The sequence below is a fragment of the Betta splendens genome, chromosome 2 (assembly GCF_900634795.4).
Source record: "Betta splendens chromosome 2, fBetSpl5.4, whole genome shotgun sequence".
In the NCBI taxonomy this organism is placed as follows: Eukaryota; Metazoa; Chordata; class Actinopteri; order Anabantiformes; family Osphronemidae; genus Betta; species Betta splendens.
The window spans coordinates 20,612,497-20,631,485 of NC_040882.2; the positions used below are offsets into that span (position 1 = coordinate 20,612,497).

Below are 18,989 nucleotides of genomic sequence, written 5' to 3' on the forward strand. Positions count from 1 at the left end.
TACATTTTAATTTTACTTAAATTGTACATAATTTTTGATTCTGCTCTTGTTTTGTACCGCTGCTGCAACATGGAAATTTCCCCATTGTGGGAGGTTTATCTTATCTTACTAAAACACAAACCAAAGTCACCGTTCACTGCTTCTGTATGCAAAGATATTCACAGTGCAGATGAACAGTGACATCATGCACAGACTCATTAACATGTTCTAAAGGTAAAGTAATCAAACAGTAATAGTTGAAGTTAGCTTCTTAATGTAACTGTCCTTGATCGTGGCTCTAACCACCACCAAGGACATAAGGAAGTGGATGATGTAATCAGCTCAAAGCAGAAGCTCCACATTAAAACTGAGCAGTAAGGGAAAAATAATGAGGGAAGAACTGTTGTCATAGTAACCTGTACTGTACATACACAGCTTTATAGATCTTCAGACATTTAATGTCACATCCAGACAATAAGTAAATCAGATTGTCTGTTGCTGCTCCACTGAGATCCTCCAGCTGTGAGACACCATCACTAACAGACACCTGCTGAGCATGAAGCTGAAGCTACAGTGTTTTCAGGCCAATAAATTAAATTATTACTACTGGAAAAAAGATTAATATTGAAGTTTAATTAACATAAGAAGAACAAAGAACATTAAAAAGAGTAAACAGTAAACCTGATGCTCACAGTAAAAATTAAACTAAATCAATGATTCATTCATGATGTTACATTAAAGCTGCAGCATCACTTCTGTTTGTGCATTAATTAGCTCATACTGTAGTTTTTGAAACATCCTGCAGTTAATGAATTAAAAAAATATATGTACAGTTCATATTTTGTATGGCAAATGGTTGTTTTTATGTTTTTGTTTAAAAATTACACTGTAAAACATTTGTTTTTATTTACAGAATTAAAGAAAAACAACATTGACTCATCACAGATCTAAAAATTTGTTATTTAACTACTTTACTTTACATGAGTTCTACTGATGAATCACATCTGCAGAATAAGTGGTTGCACTAAGCTACATGGCTGCATCGGTGCTAAAAGATGTTCCAGGTTTGACCTGAGAATAAAGAGGCTCATCGGTGGCTGCAGCAGAAGGTTTTCCTGTCAACAGAGGGTGATTCAGTTGGTTTGTTGTAATGTGATAATGACGCATGATCATATACTGAATGACTGTAACTGGATTTAATTCATGTTTCTTTGAATAAACATAAATTAATAAAAAGTACAGTACGTAAAGGTAAACCTGTGTATTAATTACAATGACTACGGCAATAATTACTCAGTGACTCAATGTTGGGGTGGATGCAGGCTGTACTGACCTTTGACCCTCTTTCTCTTGTCTTTGTGTTTGACCTGGACGTAGAGCAGAGCATCGTCTGAAACAGAACAAACAACTGTGTGACATGAAGTTGGTGGATGAACATGCTGCTCTGGTGTTTTTAAAAACCAACAGATGCCTCAATAAATACAAAAACATGTAACTTTATTGTCAAAGACAGATGGAGATGAGAGAACATATAAGTGAGTATTATTGGTCATGGGTTTATAAACATTAACACCTAATATAAGACCTGGTGCTGATGTAATATTTTACTGCAGCTTGAAGCTCGGCTCTACCTGCAGGTCGTTTCTTCAGGTCAGAGTAGACTGGGCTCTCTGCCGGTTTATGCTGCCCTCCTGTTAAAACAAACATCCATGAAGAAGAAACCATCACATCTACAGGTACTGAGCACAAAACATCTTCCTCTGGTGCCACTAGTAATACTCACTGTTCTGTTCAAAGGATTTCAGTTCAATGACAGAATATGTGACATCTGAAACATCTGAAAAATACATGATTTATTATTAATCACATGGAGTTTAGCTTTGACTTGAGCTTCCATGAATCAGGGTAAAAGCCATATTATGTTAATGTTACTGTACCTTTTCCAGTGTTTTCAGAGTCATTCACAGATTCATAGATACGAGTCTCAGCTACAAAAAAACAACACAGTAGGAACAACTACTTTAACAGCTTTGTAAACTAAGCTTCCTAAGCTAACAGTGGCTTAGGAACCTGACCAAACAATAATATTACTATATATAATACAAGATTCCTCCTATAGAGAAGTTTAACTGTATTTAAAAAAAACATTACTGATAAACTTCACATGGCTTCTATTTAGTCAAATGGCTAAAGAGCACATTGCTTTATAAAACAGGTTCCAACATCATTATCAGTCTAAATGAGAAGAACAGTCATTACGTTGGTTTTGATTCTGGCTGACACTGGGGGTGGTGTTGGAGGTCCATACGGTTCCTGACTGAGTTGGCCTGAAGAGAAATACACAGTTAATACAGAGGTTTAGAGGCCTGCTGGTAAATTAGGATGAGGAGACAGTGACCTGACCTGATGTAACATGAACCTGTAGGTAAAAAAAAACATGATTACACTGTTGTTAACTCAAACCCTGCTACAGTTATTCCAGTAAGAAAAGAAGATCATCTCACCCTTGGACCGTCTGAAACGACATGAAAGGAGCAGAAGAAGAAGAAGCAGAATGACTCCACAAACCAGTCCAACAACCAACATCACAGGAATATGTCCATTGCTTGACTTCGAAGCTTTGATGAATAATAAATATTGAATAAATGCACAAGTGTATAAAATATGTCGAAAGAATACACACATGTAGTGTACCATACATCGTGCAATGTATGATTATAGTATATTCTTCCTTAGACAGAAACTGATTTAACAAACATCCAAACGTGTTATTTCAGCCTCACCGTTCACTGCCATCCAGCTCTGTGGAGACTCTGTTCCTTGGTACCAACACTTGTAGAAACCTTCATGTGACTTTGACACTGCAGAGATGTTCAGCTCTACTCTGCTGTCGTTTTGGATCAGTTGCTCATTGTGATAGAAAAACACACTGGAAGCTTTTTGTCCTGTCTTCAACTTACAGCTCAGACTCACAGAGAGTCCCTCAGTCACAGGACGGACAGGACTCATCAGGATCAAACCTGCATCTGGACGACAGTCACAGGAAGATTCAGTGGAGCAGAAGAAGAAAACTATTATCAAATATAATATTAAACCACATAATACAGAAGATGTTACCAATGCTTTAAATGAATGAAAACAATCAAACTCACCATGAATAGTGATGTTGACTGAGTTACTGAAGTGTCCTGATCCAGACTCACACCAGAACACTGCAGAACCAGACTGTGATGTGTCGATGTCACATCTGGATCCAGATGTTGTCCAGTTGGAGCAGGATGACAGGAAGCCTCCTTCAGGAAACCTCCTGACTCTCCACTCAGTAGAGTTTCCCTCACAGCTCAGTGACACAGAGTCACGGGTGAAGTGTTGAACTGTGTCAGGACTCACTGTGAGAGACGCTGACGGATCAACATCTGAACAACACATTTAACAACAATTAACAGTGGAAGTTTAAGAAACAAATCCACACGGTTCCTTCAGCAAACGTTGGTAGAAAGAAGCAAGAGTCCAAACAAACTGACCTCCAGACCAGACGAATGCTGCTTTGCTGTAGTCAGTGTAATACACTGGTTCTCCTCTTGCAGCTCTACACACATATCCTGCTGTGTGTGTGTGTCCATCAAGCATGTAGGAGCCCTGTTCAGTCCCATGCTCACTACCAGGTAGCAGCTCATATCTGTAGGAGCTGTGTGAGCCATCAGGAACAGTCTGGTACCAGTAGAACCTCCATCCTGCAGATGGAGGCTCAACCTCACAGCTCAGAGCTACTGAGGCCCCAGGACTCAGCCAAGATGGAGACGCTGTGAGGCCACACTGGGCTTTATCTGATGGAGAGGAAACAAATCACCTTAAACAAATGGGGATGTATGTTTAATTAGGTGTTAATATTTGTATATCACAGTAAAACGTACTGTCACTGACTGTTGTCATGATCTGGCTTTGTGTTTCTAGTTGTTTCCTGTTTTATTTTGGTAGTCTCCTGGTTTCTGTTCCTGTTTTAGCTTTACTTCCGGTTTCTTGTCTTGTCACAGCTGTCCCTGCTCATTACCCACACCTGCACTCTGTTAGTCATCAAGTCACTGTGTATTTAACCACCACCTGTGTCCTTAGTTCCCTGCCAGATTGTCGTATTCGAGTTCCCTGAGTGTTCGTGTTTCTTGTGAGTTGAGCGTCCCTAGTCTCCTGAGTTCCCTGCGTGTTCGTGTTTTTCGTGTTTATTCCTGTTTGCACCATGTATCCTGCCTGACCCTGGAGTATCTACTGACCGTGAGTTTTTGCCTGTTCCCTGCCTGTACTTTTGTCGAGCCATTTCGTGTATGACCTGGACCGTCTGACCGTGCCTGAAGAATAAACCTTTCTGATCGTAATCCTGCCTCTGTGCTGTGCATGTGGGTTCGCCGCCTGCCCGAGTCTCTGACAGAACAATCTGGCCAAACTTGGACCCAGCCAGCACTTAGCCTCCGGTCAGGTCAGTGACTGTTTTTCCTTGTTTTTTTTACGGCGAATATAACTCTCCCACGGAAGTATGGAGTTTACCTGCGCCGAGCTACCCAGCGACCTACATAAGTATTTCGAGATCCTTGCGGAGGATTACCGACGGGCTAGTAACTCGGAGGATCAGCGCAGCGCCGTAGAGGTGGCAATAGTGACGCTGGAGGACGATGACACCGCGTTAGATCACCCCAGCGTTCATCGCCTCTACGAGCGACTATGCGCGAAGTTTGATGAATTAAGCGACACGCTCTGTACCACGCCAGCGCCAGTCGCACCGCCTATGGTTTCGGTTTCCTCCTCCCCGCCCCGTCGGATCGTCGTGCCTACACCAACCTGCCCAGCTCCATGGTTATTTCCCTGGGAGGATTTCCTGCTCTCACGCGGCCCTCAGTCTCCAGTTCCGCCGCGCGCTGCTCAGCCTCCAGTTCAGCCGCGCGCCGCTCAGCCTCCAAGTCAGCCGCGCGCTGCTCAGCCTCCAAGTCAGCCGCGCGCTGCTCAGCCTCCAAGTCAGCCGCGCGCTGCTCAGTCTCCAGTTCAGCCGCGCGCTGCTCAGTCTCCAGTTCAGCTGCGCGCTGCTCAGCCTCCAAGTCAGCCGCGCGCTGCCCAGTTTCCAAGTCAGGGCTCAGTTTCAAGTCAGCCGCGCGCTGCTCAGTTTCCAAGTCAGCCGCGCGCTGCCCAGTTTCCAAGTCAGCCGCGCGCTGCCCAGTTTCCAAGTCAGCCGCGCGCTGCCCAGTTTCCAAGTCAGCCGCGCGCTGCTCAGTTTCCAAGTCAGCCGCGCGCTGCCCAGACCCCAGATCAGCCGCGCGCTGCCCAGACCCCAGATCAGCCGTGTGTTGCCCAGACCCCAGATCAGCCGTGTGTTGCCCAGACCCCAGATCAGCCGTGTGTTGCCCAGACCCCAGATCAGCCGTGTGTTGCCCAGACCCCTGATCAGCCGTGTGTTGCCCAGACCCCTGATCAGCCGTGTGTTGCCCAGACCCCTGATCAGCCGTGTGTTGCCCAGACCCCAGATCAGTCGTGTGTTGCCCTGACCCCAGTTCCGTCCTTGTCCCCGTCAGAGGGCGCTGTCCGTCTGACGACTGTTAACCCCACCCAATCAGGCCCGACGTCTCCCCCGTCGAGCTCGGCAGCTGTAAGCTGTCATGCCAGCTCCGGAGGGGACGCCGCTCCAGTCCCTGTCGGCCATGTTGCGGCCGTTCTAGTTCCTGTCGGCTCCTCAGAGGAGGACGCCGTCCCTGTTCCCGTCGGCCATATTGAGGCCGTTCTAGTTCCAGTTCCTGTCGGCTCCTCAGAGGAGGACGCCGTTCTAGTTCCTGTCGGCCATGTTGCGGTCGCTCCAGTCCCTGTCGGCCATGTTGCGGTCGCTCCAGTCCCTGTCGGCCATGTTGCGGTCGCTCCAGTCCCTGTCGGCCATGTTGCGGTCGTTCCAGTTCCTGTCGATCCGTTAAAGGTCGTTCCTGTCCCTGTCGGCCATGTTGAGGTCGTTCCTGTCCCTGTCGGCCATGTTGAGGTCGTTCCAGTTCCTGTCGGCCATGTTGAGGTCGTTCCAGTTCCTGTCGGCCATGTTGAGGTCGTTCCAGTTCCTGTCGGCCATGTTGAGGTCGTTCCAGTTCCTGTCGGCCATGTTGAGGTCGTTCCAGTTCCTGTCGGCCATGTTGAGGTCGTTCCAGTTCCTGTCGGCCATGTTGAGGTCGTTCCAGTTCCTGTCGGCCATGTTGAGGTCGTTCCAGTTCCTGTCGGCCATGTTGAGGTCGTTCCTGTTCCTGTCGGCCATGTTGAGGTCGTTCCAGTTCCTGTCGGCCATGTTGAGGTCGTTCCTGTCCCCGTCCCTGTCGACCAAGTTGAGGTCGTTCCAGTTCCTGTCCCTGTCGACCAAGTTGAGGTCGTTCCAGTTCCTGTCCCTGTCGACCAAGTTGAGGTCGTTCCAGTTCCTGTCCCTGTCGACCAAGTTGAGGTCGTTCCAGTTCCTGTCCCTGTCGACCAAGTTGAGGGCGTTCCCGAAGGCCAGGTTGAGGGCGTTCCCGTAGGCCAAGTTGAGGGCGTTCCCGTAGGCCAAGTTGAGGGCGTTCCCGTAGGCCAAGTTGAGGGCGTTCCCGTAGGCCAAGTTGAGGGCGTTCCCGAAGGCCAAGTTGAGGGCGTTCCCGAAGGCCAAGTTGAGGGCGTTCCCGTAGGCCAAGTAGAGGGCGTTCCCGTAGGCCAAGCAGAGGTCACCCCTGTCTTTGACCCCGTTCCTGTCGACCCTGTAGCGGTCGTTCCAGTCCCCGTTCCTGTCGACCCTGTAGCGGTCGTTCCAGTCCCCGTTCCTGTCGACCCTGTAGCGGTCGTTCCAGTCCCCGTTCCTGTCGGCCCTGTAGCGGTCGTTCCAGTCCCCGTTCCTGTCGGCCCTGTAGCGGTCGTTCCAGTCCCCGTTCCTGTCGGCCCTGTAGCGGTCGTTCCAGTCCCCGTCACCCGTGGAGCCGCAGCGCCCGCCGGCCTCCAGGAGGGGGTCGCTCCCGTCGTAGTTCCTGCCGACCTCCAGGAGGGGGTCGCTCCCGTCGTAGCTCCTGCCGACCTCCAGGAGGGGGTCGCTCCCGTCGTAGCTCCTGCCGACCTCCAGGAGGGGGTCGCTCCCGTCGTAGCTCCTGCCGACCTCCAGGAGGGGGCCGCTCCCGTCCCGGCTCCGGCCGCACCAGCATCGGTTCCTGGCGGCCCGGCTCCGGCCGCATCTGCATCGGTTCCTGGCGGCCCGGCTCCGGCCGCATCTGCATCGGTTCCTGGCGGCCCGGCTCCGGCCGCATCTGCATCGGTTCCTGGCGGTCCGGCTCCGGCCGCATCTGCATCGGTTCCTGGCGGTCCGGCTCCGGCCGCATCTGCATCGGTCCCTGGCGGTCCGGCTCCGGCCGCATCTGCTTCGGTTCCTGCCTCTCGTCGCGGTGGTCCAAGGAGGACGCCGCTGGTTCCTGCCTCGTCTCTGCCTTTGCTGCCGGACTGGTGGCCTCGCCCTCGGCGCATCCTGCTGCTGGGATGGCGCTGCCTCCTGCGGCGCCGTCCGCCTCGACTCCTCAACCGCCTGGATCAGCGTCCGCCTGGAGGCCGCTGCCATGCGGGGTGGTCCCCGGGGACATCGTCCCAGCTCAAGGGCACTAAGAGTGCCATCCTGGCTCAGCGGCTGCTGGGCTGGGTCTCGCCACGCCATCACCCTCCGTGAGGGAATCCCTGAACTTCGTGTCTTCCCTGTTCGTGGACTTTGTTGTGGACTATTGTTTTGGCCCTCCCCCGGTCCTCCCTCCACCCACCCTGCTCATGTACCTTGAGGGGTAGGGATTCGGTCCCTCCGCCTGGGACCACCCTCCGCCCGCCCTGGTTTGGGGGGGGGGCTTCCGTAGGCGCCGTGGAAGGCGCCATAGGGGGGGGGGGTACTGTCATGATCTGGCTTTGTGTTCTAGTTGTTTCCTGTTTTATTTTGGTAGTCTCCTGGTTTCTGTTCCTGTTTTAGCTTTACTTCCGGTTTCTTGTCTTGTCACAGCTGTCCCTGCTCATTACCCACACCTGCACTCTGTTAGTCATCAAGTCACTGTGTATTTAACCACCACCTGTGTCCTTAGTTCCCTGCCAGATTGTCGTATTCGAGTTCCCTGAGTGTTCGTGTTTCTTGTGAGTTGAGCGTCCCTAGTCTCCTGAGTTCCCTGCGTGTTCGTGTTTTTCGTGTTTATTCCTGTTTGCACCATGTATCCTGCCTGACCCTGGAGTATCTACTGACCGTGAGTTTTTGCCTGTTCCCTGCCTGTACTTTTGTCGAGCCATTTCGTGTATGACCTGGACCGTCTGACCGTGCCTGAAGAATAAACCTTTCTGATCGTAATCCTGCCTCTGTGCTGTGCATGTGGGTTCGCCGCCTGCCCGAGTCTCTGACAACTGTCAGTCTGATGGATTGACTCCACTCTGTTGTGTTATGCTGAGCGTTTCTCATTCTGCCTCTACATCTGTAGTTTCCACTGTGGGATGAAGAAGCTGAGCTGATGTTGACTTCATTCTGTTGTGTGTTTGTTGTTCTGGGTGTTTTCCATTCATATTCCCACTCAGTGTCTCCTCTGTCCTCAATCTCACATCTGACAGTGATCTTCTCTCCACTGAACAACTGAGTCCAGTTGGGATGAAGAGTCACGACCACCTTGTTTGGGACTGTTTGTGATTTTAAAGTTCAATGGTTTATTCAGTATTTTGATTTTTTTCTCTAATCTACGTGCGTTTCAGTTTGTGTTGTCACACTCACCATTTTTGTTGATCCTCATTGAGTCACTGTACTGTGTGTAGTAAACTGGTTTTCCTCTTCCTCCTCTGCACCAGTACAGTCCTTCCTGAGAGACACTGGTTTCACCATGTTGTGTGATCAGGACCTCAGAGGATTTATCTCCTCTGTACCAGTAATATTTCCAACCAAATGATGACGTCACAGAGCAGCTCAGCGTCACACTGCCCCCTACTGGGATGTCTGTCTTATCACTTCTCAGTTCAGCCTTTGGTTCAGACGCTGTTCAGTTTAGAACAATTACATTAAAGGGTCATTATGAGTCTCCATGAAATAAATACTGTGATCTACAGTGCGACATATTTAGTAAATATTTGTGTAATTGTAAATGCCAGTTTATTTGTACTATGACTGATTTTTCTGACCAGCTCTGAAAAGTTCAATGAGTTCTGTCCATGTCTTGCATGTACTAATGAATCATTACAAATGTAACAATGAATGAATGAAACTCACCTGTTACTGTCAAATGTAGAGGATCACTCCATGCTGTGAAGGAATAACTGTTGGTTTTCTGTCGACCCCTACACTTGTAGTCTCCACTACTAGAATCAGAAGCAGTGAAAACCCAGAGTTTACTCCCATCTGCAGTTCTTCTTACGTTGCCTCGGGTCCATTCATATTCCCACTCAGTGTCTCCTCCAGCCTGGATCTCACATGTCAGAGTGATCTCCTCTCCTTTGAATATCTCAGGCCAGTCATGCTGCCTTTTTACAGCAGCCTTGTTGGAAACTTCACACATTGTAGAAAAACACAAACATAAACCATGAATAGTTTGAGGTGATAGAATAATGTTATTTATTATGTAAAGACTTAAGAATGGATGTGCAGGAAACAGCATGTAGTAAAAGTAACTGAGAGCAGTAAGTTTTAACTCAGTTCATAGGATAAAACATCAGTTAAAACAGACCCTAATCCGTTTTCTGAGTTCTTGGTTCTTTCTGAGTTCTGAGTTATAAATGTTAATTTGACTGAGTGCTGTTTTCTACTGTGAACATTTGTCAGGACAATGACTGGAACTGGTCAGAAGATGGCGCTAGAGCAGAGGCCACGTGAACATCAGCGCAGCCCTCACTCCATTCATGTGTGTGGATCTCTAAAAAAGTCTCCAGCTCTGCGACAGGCGGCGTTAACGAGGTGAATGAGAGGTTTGGGTCTGTTGGTGTGTGTGTGGTCCCTTTCATCATCAGCCACAGCAGACTGTCGGGTGTAGGATAAGAGTGAGCTAAGAGCTAGCTAGCTGAGCTAGCAAGCTAGCCACGTGAGACGCTGCAGACACTGGACGCCAGGAGCCACACTGTTTGTGACGCGTGGATCTGCCGCTGTTAGCAACATGAGGACGTGGCTGATAACATGGTGCTAACCGGACCTGCACTACGGTCCCGGAGCAGATTTAAGGATGATGTGAGGCCATTCATTGGTTCTGTTCGTGCAACGTTTAGAAGCGCTGGCTGACGTAGATAAGAAGACACACAATAATTATTGACTTTGTACGTGAGTTAAAGCACGAACTCTTCACACTCCACCGTGTTGAAGAATATGGGTCCTGTCTGTTTGTTCCTCTGCACCTGTAGCCTCCACTGCTGAACGCAGACACTGTCCAGTAATTAGTGTCTGTTCTCTGTGTGATTGTTTGTCCACTGGTTGTTTCCCAGTCATAAACCCACTGAGTGTCTCTACCTCCCTGGATCTCACATCTAACAGTGATCTGACCTCTGATCACCTGAGTCCAGTCCAGTTGTAGACTCACAGACACAGAATTAGAATCTGTTACAAACACAAATGTTAAATAAAATAAAAACAACACATAAAAAAACCCATCAGACACAATAAACAAACTCACAAGTTATCTCAATGGTGACATATTCACTGTATTGAGTGTAGAAAGCTGGTTCTCCTCTTCTTCCTACGCATGTGTATTTTCCTCCTTGTGTGACTCTGATTTCTCTGTTGTCTCCATCAGCTGCTGGTGTCACATTAGTGTTTGACGTCCATCTGTACCAGATATATTTCCATCCATCAGAACCGTCCACAGAGCAGCTCAGTGTCATGCTGCCTCCTGCTGATATGGTTGATGGACCTGCTGTCAGTCTGGCTTTGGGGTTTTGTGCTGTTATAAAAGAACAAAACGTGTTCTATGTTACCAAACCTTTGTTTGTTTATTTCACGAAAAATCACAAATCAATTTTATGTGAATAACATGCACACTAAAACATCCTGCTCAATACAGTATGTCACAATCTAATCTAATCTAAAAGCTCTTTACACAGTGAGGTTAAAATGATTAGTTTACATTTACACACAGATTCAAACATAATTTGGCCAAAACAAAAGAATAAATCTGTTTTACAGTCTTAGTTTTCTACTAAAATTTAAATGTATTGTTCATTTTTCCTGCATTGTGACTAACTGCTGCTTTACTGGATGTTCATAGCAGCTTGTAGCATGTGAATAATAAAATATATGACGTAACTGTGACTTTTAAAATACTTCATTTATTTTCCCTGTGATGAACTGATTGTAGGCTGGGACAGGCTCCAACATGCACACGGCCGAGGTAGTGAGTGCACTGCAAGCCTGGACATCATGTCTAATCAAAAATACCAACACAGTGTACTCAAGTTTTCTATCGTTACTGTTAAATTCAAGTTCACTGTACTAATTTGGAGTAGAATATTCCTACAGTAAAACTGAGTAGCAGTTCCAAACCTGAGCAACTATACGTTAAATTCACTCAAAACGTCTTGTCAGGAAGTGAACACGGTGCAGGAGCCACATGCACAGCCAGCGACAGGACTAACTTTAATATCCGTTTAAAGGTAATAATCCACAAAACAGCAGGCAAAACTCAGGGTCAGGCAGGCAATGGTCAACAATGGAAGATCCAAAACACAGGCAACGGTACCAACAGGGAACAATGGAACAGGTTCTTACACGGGCTGGAACTGAGGATAAACGCTGGATAGAAGTGAGTACACGGTACAATCTGGCAGAGAACTAAGGTAAGGGCTGGTAATTAAATACAAAGAATAGATTAATGAAACGGAAACAGCTGAGAGGAGACGTGGCTCGAAACTTAAGCGGAAACAGAACAAAACCAGGAAACATGACAAAATAAAACCGGAAACAGCAAACCAACACAGTGGTGATCAAAGCTGAGACATGACACTGCTAAGTTTTGGTGGTGCTCACGTATGTGTGTCTCCATAAAGACAGGATTTAAAGCTTTGTGATTGGCTGCTTTGAAACTTTGTGAAAACACACATTGACATTATTAACACGGTCGGTATCATTTATTTCACTCAGCCGCCTCACTGACTGCTAGACAACTGTAGCTGTTTCTGTTTTAATAGTTCTTCATCTCATTAGAGACAAATGCAAACAATTCTCTAACACGAACTACGAATCTGATGAAGACACTGCACAGGAGCGTGATAGTTTAATAATCATCCCCTTCAGTCAAATAGTTAAGTTTTTGTGTTGAATGGTTGAGACTTTTAAAGATTCAGGTGAACATTAACAATGTGTTTAATAATAAAACAAGTCAACTTACATGTTACTCTCAGTGTGATGACATTACTCCACTGTGTTGACTCATGGTTTCTTCTGCCCATGCAGTAGTAGTCTCCACTGTGAGACACATCAGCTCTGATCATCAACACTTTACCAGTTTTATCAGCAGGTTGGTTTGAGCTGCTTGTTCTCCATTCATACTCCCACTGAGCGTCTCCACCTCCATGGACCTCACATGTGAGAGTGATGCTCTCACCACTGAACGTCTGAGTCCAGCTGGGTTGTTTGGTCACAGAGACTTTATAGGAAACTGTTCATGACAAACACACAGTAAGAACAACTAGAGTAAGAGAAGCTTTTAGTTTGATTAGTTTGTTTGTATGTTGACATCTCTTTTTATTTCAACAAAAAACCTAATATGTGTTGGGTCTTAGCTTCGCTTCATGTTTATAAGTTAAATACAGGGCTTCTGTTGTTTTTTAAGTTGTCGTTGCTGTGTATCACAAATAAATCCTGTCAATCTGTAGAAACGTGTGAAGCGATTAGACAGAAGTAAGAAGAAAATAAAGTAGTTCCTGCTGCAGCCAGACACAGTCAGAACCATTACTTTACACAGAGCTACAGTAACATCTAATGTGAACGCTGCACAGGAGACTGACTCTGTGAAGACAAGCGTCTAAAAGAAACTGGACAGAACAACAACTAAATGTTTGGTAAACAAAAAAAAGACAAATGTGTACAATATGAATTAAAATCACTTCATGACATGTTTTCATGTTGTTCATTTGTCACCTACATGTATTATTTAGATTTAAAACTTAAAATTTTCAGACGGAATGTCTGAACAACAACGTCAGCAACCATCACATTAAAACTCTATTCAAGCATGATTACTTCACTTTCAATAACTACTGATTAGACTCATGTTTGGTCACATTCAGTGAACTGTTTAATTCAGCTGAAGCTTATTTGTTTGTCACATCCTTCACAACTGCAGCAGTTTGTAATGTGAACAAAGATTCAGGAAAAGAACACCAACATGAGACTCTGTCATGTTATAATTTAAACATATAAGCAGTAACCTGGTCTCTGGTGTTCACACATGAAATACACACAAAAGACTAGAAAAGAAGGACAATTACTCACCACCATCATTTCCGTAGATTTTCGTATTTAGCACTGTAACGAAGATGAAAACATGATCCCATGATTTATACACATCCCATTTGTATAAAAACCACCATGTTAAATAAAGTCAGAGCTGCTGACGTACTCACAGAATAATGACAGTACACAGAGCAAAGTCAGCTCCATCTTCACATCCACACACACTGTCGCTGTAGAGGAATGACAGCAAACACTAAGACACAAGCTACAGATCATCACCTGATTCAGAGCTGCTCTGTTCTTCCTTCCTATTCACTCAAACAGCTCTGACCACAAGTTTACGCTTCCTGCTGCACGAATGTGTTAGTTTGTCTTTTTAGCAAATGTTCATACCTATGTATTGCATCAGTAAACACATATTTAGTTGTGTTTTTAAGAAAGGCTAGCTGTATGTGGGATCTGTTGGGTTTAGTTGTATAAGGTCCTAAACCTTACTTTGTAAAGTGCCTTGAGATAACTTTTTTGTGATTTGGCGCTATATAAATAAAACTGCATTGAATCATAAATTGAATTAAGTTAAATACATCAACTCTTCACTTTCTCTTTACACATAAAACGAGTGGTTTCCATTGCAAAAGTGTTGCTAACAGAAACATGTCATGTAAGATATAGTTAAAATATATTGTCTGATGACAACATTTTTTGTGTTTGAGTCAGTGACTCGCAGTGAAGACGTGTGTGAAGAAGGAGCCAGAGTCAGATAACTGAGCTTCATAAACACACATGTCATTCTGAAAGCACACACTTTGACACATTATCAGTCCTTCAAAGAAGTGATGCCTCCTAAATGAAGCTTCATACAATAAAGAGATCAGAATGAATATAATGATCACATTTCTACAATTATCACATCAGACATGAAAGAGGAAGTTTATACATGACTAAACACATTTGTAGAACATTAGCAACCTGGAGAACAGTTAGTGTGTGTGTCTCATACAGACCAGAACCAATTAACCAGGTGGGAGATTGTGGAGCAAACCAGAGGTGAGGAGCAGCAGGACAGTGATGTGTCTAATTCATTCACATACTGTAACATGTCGCACTCAGACTTTATGCAGACGCTTGCACGCGATGCACTTCCTCATTATTCTGACGCCACTACTGCACCTCACTAGTATCACCAGTGTCTTGTCACCAGCACAGACTAGATTATTGTCCTATTTAATTCTAACAAACAGATTGAATCAGTTGCAGCAAAAATAAACTTAAATATTTACCATCAGTTTCTACTGTACTCTACTAGGATCAGTTTTTTCGTTTTGACAGCACTGAGACAATTCATTTCCCTCAGATTTCACGCTGCCACTTTGCTACTTAACACATGAAAAAAGTTGAAATTTTACGATTCATGTTCAAATTCATGTTCATGGAATCAATATGTGATGACATGATTTTATGTGACAGAGAACGCGCGTTTGTTCATATATGTCGCCCCCTTGTGGTCGCGTATTGACAATACAGGTCAATACAGGACAATTATATAGATATAGAAGAGAAGAGCCGCCGCTTCAGACCTGTCCTCCCCTGCGTGATCGTGGGGAACGTTAGATCGATGCCCAACAAAACGGACGATCCCGTCGCGCTCACGAGACATCAGCGCGAATATAAAGAGAGCAGCGTCATGCTGTTCATGGAGACGTGGCTGAGCCCTCAGATCCATCACTCGGCTGTTGCTCTGGACGACTTTCACCTGCTGCGTGCGGACAGAACAGCGGACTGTGGAAGGAGGAAAGGAGGAGGCCTGGCTGTGTTCATTAGTGTGCGCTGGTGCAAACCTGGACATTGAGTCGTTAAGGAGCAGCTGTGCTGCAGGGACTTTGAACTTTTAGCAGTTAGCACGCGGCCATACTATCTGCCACGGGAGTTTACGCACGTCATCTTGATAGTGGCGCACGTGCCCCCCTCTGCTAATGCAGACACAGCCTGCGACACGCTGCCTGCTACCAGCAGCAGCTGCAGACACAGCACCCACAGCCCCTCCTCCTCATCTCTGGTGACTTCAACCACGCATCTCCCTCATCTGTCCTACCAACATACACACAGTATGTCACCTGCCACACCAGAGATGACAGAAGACTGGACTTGTTTAATGCTAACACTCAGGAAGCATATTCTTCATCCCCCAGTCTCCCTCCCCTGGGGAGAGCTGATCACAACATCATTCATCTGAAGCCTGTTTATAAACCTATCGTGCACCGGCAGCCTGTTGTGAGATGTGGTCTCCTGAGTGTGAGTCTGCCCTGAGATACTGCTTCAGTACCACTGTGTGGACTGAGCTCTGTGATCCACATGGGGAGGACATCAATGCAATCACAGACTGCATCACGGACTATATTAACTTCTGTTATGAAACCACTGTACCCTCCTAGAAGGTGCGGTGTTTTCCTAACAACAAGCCGTGGATCACCCCTGATATTAAGGCTCTGCTGAAGGAGAAGAAGAGGGCCTTCAGATCAGGGAACAAGGAGGAGCTAAGGACTGTACAGAAAAAGCTGAGGAGGAAGATTAGAGAGGGGAAAACCAGCTACAGGAGGAAGATGGAAGAGCAGCTACAACAGCAAGACGTCAGTGGGGTGTGGAGGAGCCTAAAGACCATCTCAGGCTGCAAAGAACCCCACACTCAAAGAGAGGGGAACCGACAGTGGGCCAACGACCTAAATTTGCACTTCTGTAGTTTTGATAAGTCACCCCCTCCTCCCCCTACGCTGCTGCATCCTCTCTCCCAAACACCTGGACAATGCCCCACTCCCTCAGCCCTTCACAGCTCCAGCCCATTACTTTACCCCACCACCTCACAGCTCTATGAAACCTTACCTTACCTCATTGTGTACATAAAGTTGATAACCTGTGGCGTTCTAATTTCTTGTAATTATCATTGTGTTATTTCTTCTGTCTATATGTCTATATGTCTTTGTGCTGTTGCAACATGGCAATTTCCCCATCGCAGGACAATAAAGGTATTTTATTACATTCTATAATACCTAAGCATGATTTGTGTCATAGTTCCACACTTTACTACATCTACATCTACTACAAAACCAACCGCTCAGAACCACCTCCGGTCCTGCACAGACAAACACAAAATACAAAAACAGTATTTCCAACGCACACAAGTGGACAGAGTGCAGCTGCAGCATAGCATCTATCACAGACAGCAATTGCTCCCACAACACATAGAGCTAAGCTGCTGCTGTTGTGTTACAAGATGCTGTGTGGACTCTGATGCTCTACAGCGTCACACTCTACAGCTAGAATGATGAGGTCCATTCACTGCCAGCCGCCCGGTGTGGCTGTTAATTGGCCGTTAACGGGCTGTTAGCGAAACAACAACAAGCTGGATGCTGTGACCTGCGCTTCTGCAAAGAGGTGTGTCAAACAACTTCATGACAACAGACTCCTAAAAAAGGGTTTTCTACCACAAGGCTGAAGATAAACACTTTGAGATGAGCAGTGTGGTCAGTGTGGAAAAAAAGCATGTTTGTGAACCTTTAACTTCAGATCTGTTGTGACTTTCTTTCCTCCAAAGGAACGTTTAGAGCAGTCTTGACTTCAAACCTCTACCAGACAGAAGAGCAGAGCAACATAACCTTCAGATGGGACAGTCAGAACACAACTGACTTGTCTCAGGCAAACCTAATTTGTGTTTTTGAGTCAAATTCCCTTAAGATTATACATGAACTGAAAACAGGCGTTGAGTTGTCAGATTCTCAGCATCAGCAGTTTTCAGGACAGGTCCATTTGGACAAAGATGCTCTGAGACAGGGACAAATCAGGCTTCATGTGTCCACAGTCACCGCTAAAGACTCTGGGAGGTATAGGTGTGATTTGGCTGCAAATTATGATGAGAACAAGAGGAAATGGGAGATAATGACCATTGGTGAGTGATCTCACAATTTAAAACCTGCAAATAATAATTTTTGTACTTGTTTAAAACTTGTTATTGTATGGTGCAAACTAAATGAACACAATTTCTCAGACCAAGCTTTCTGCCTGAGTCTTTGGATCGGTGACATGAATGAGAGATTTTAGCCTTGTGAATGGGTGTTGAAATGATTGAAAACTGCCTTAAACATCATCATCAGGAAGCATCACGATACCACATCCCAAATCCTAGCACTGTTTAACAACTGCATTACATATATTAAGGGGACTTCACAGCCAATGCTTTGCACACTTGTTTTGGTAAGGTTTTAGGCCAGATGTTCTTCCTGACGAAACCCCTCTATTCATCCGGTCTCTGGACCGGCACAGAATTCACTTGCTGTTTTATTGCATTGAGCAAGTAAACGTGCTCACGTAAAGCAAACGTGTTTATTGTAGTCTGATAAACGATCACATGGACTCATGCACCTCGACTCCAGCTGCATCAGAACATAGCATGGCATTGCTAATAGCCTGTCGGCTAACATGCTACCTTGACGTATGATAGAAACACCAGTTTAACATTTGCGCAACTGCATCACCTCCGCAAATCACGAGAGTAGTGTCACACTTCATACACATGAATATGAGCCGTCACGTTTGTCTGATCATTAAATATAATTACAGTCAGACTAGCTTGTTTTTACATTTATTACCCTGATGCAGATGTTCCTGCTATTTTGACCCCTCACTTTAAGACCTGGCTTACATCATGTGTTCATTTGTTCATGCCGTGAACCAGGTACAAAACAGGACAAACCACAGCAGAGAGTTGTTTGGATCAAACTAATAGTTTTAACAGGAGCATTCACCCTAGTTAATATGACCTACCTGTGCTCTGAGAAAATGGGTAAGTTTGCTTTCTAATTGTTCTATGATGTAAATGTGTTACTCTTTGGTTTGGTCCCATTTCTATAGTTTCACTTTGGTTTCATATTTGTCCCACAGATCCAGGGGGAAACAAAGGACTGAAAACGTAAAGAAGAAGCAAATACAATTTGCATGCAACAGGCCCCGCATTACTGCAGCCGCCGCACCGATCCATCTGTAAATCGCCTTCCTTCCCTCACTCGTGAACAAGAGCCCAAGATACTTGAACTCCTCCACTTGGGGCAGGAACTCTCCTCCAACCTGGACAGAGCAGCCCACCTTTTTCCAGTCGAGAACCATGGTCTCAGATTTGGAGGAACTGATTCTCATCCCAGCCGCTTCACACTCAGCTGCAATAGGCCCCAGTGCACGCTGGAGGTGCTGGCCGGATGAAGTCAAAAGGACAACATCATGAAGCCAGACAATTTTGTGGTCCCCAAACCAGACACCCTCAGGCCCCTGGCTGCACCTACCAAGCTCCTGCTCTGGTTGTACTGTTGTTGCTGACTCTGTTGCTGACTCTTGATAAATAGCTTTGGATAATTATCGTAGCTGCAGAGGTTAGCTACTGTAGGCCAGCGATTTGACTGCGCATGGCAAGAGACCGACCCCGTGGTCGTCACAATACTACTGTTCTATTTCTGCATCTGATAAACTAGTGAACTTCTAGAACTCTGCAACCACAAAGTCTTTTTGACTGCAAATAGTGTCATAATGTAGGGGGCACTTGTGAGATGTGATTTGAGGTGTCAAA

General features: G+C 45.9%; 1 protein-coding gene and 1 long non-coding RNA gene across 4 annotated transcripts; one reads left to right on the top strand and one right to left on the bottom strand.

The window, feature by feature from the left end:
* Positions 1-592: 592 nt before the first annotated feature.
* Positions 593-14,714, bottom strand: LOC114867450 (basement membrane-specific heparan sulfate proteoglycan core protein-like). 3 transcript variants are annotated; one of them, XM_055506993.1, is made up of 17 exons: positions 13,552-14,702; positions 13,421-13,453; positions 12,315-12,584; positions 10,605-10,871; positions 9,218-9,493; positions 8,729-8,986; positions 3,504-3,806; positions 3,132-3,395; positions 2,763-3,005; positions 2,484-2,597; positions 2,383-2,398; positions 2,239-2,306; positions 1,917-1,967; positions 1,763-1,816; positions 1,553-1,670; positions 1,313-1,369; positions 593-1,094 (listed from the first exon to the last, which is right to left on the bottom strand). In XM_055506993.1, the coding sequence occupies exons 1-17, from the start codon at positions 13,655-13,657 to the stop codon at positions 1,067-1,069; spliced, it is 2,526 nt and encodes an 841-aa protein (XP_055362968.1). In that variant the 5' UTR covers positions 13,658-14,702; the 3' UTR covers positions 593-1,066. The 3 variants fall into 3 exon arrangements, 2 of the variants coding, with proteins under 2 accessions (XP_055362968.1, XP_055362967.1); XM_055506992.1 differs by having other exon boundaries at positions 1,611-1,670; positions 13,552-14,696; XR_008694038.1 differs by lacking the exons at positions 593-1,094; positions 1,313-1,369 and having other exon boundaries at positions 1,611-1,670; positions 2,484-2,494; positions 13,552-14,714.
* On the top strand, positions 9,732-11,239 carry LOC129603819 (uncharacterized). Its single transcript, XR_008694042.1, has 2 exons — positions 9,732-10,251; positions 10,725-11,239. It is a non-coding gene; the product is annotated as an uncharacterized LOC129603819 (long non-coding RNA).
* Positions 14,715-18,989: the final 4,275 nt, after the last annotated feature.

Bases quoted from the DNA above. Each gene is read 5' to 3' on its own strand.
- LOC114867450 (XM_055506993.1), bottom strand. From the start codon at position 13,657: ATGATCTGTAGCTTGTGTCTTAGTGTTTGCTGTCATTCCTCTACAGCG. The intron at 3,006-3,131 runs GTGAGTTTGATT...ACTGTCGTCCAG, and splicing joins AGTCAACATCACTATTCATG to ATGCAGGTTTGATCCTGATG. The intron at 1,671-1,762 runs GTGAGTATTACT...TTGTTTTAACAG, and splicing joins GAAATCCTTTGAACAGAACA to GAGGGCAGCATAAACCGGCA.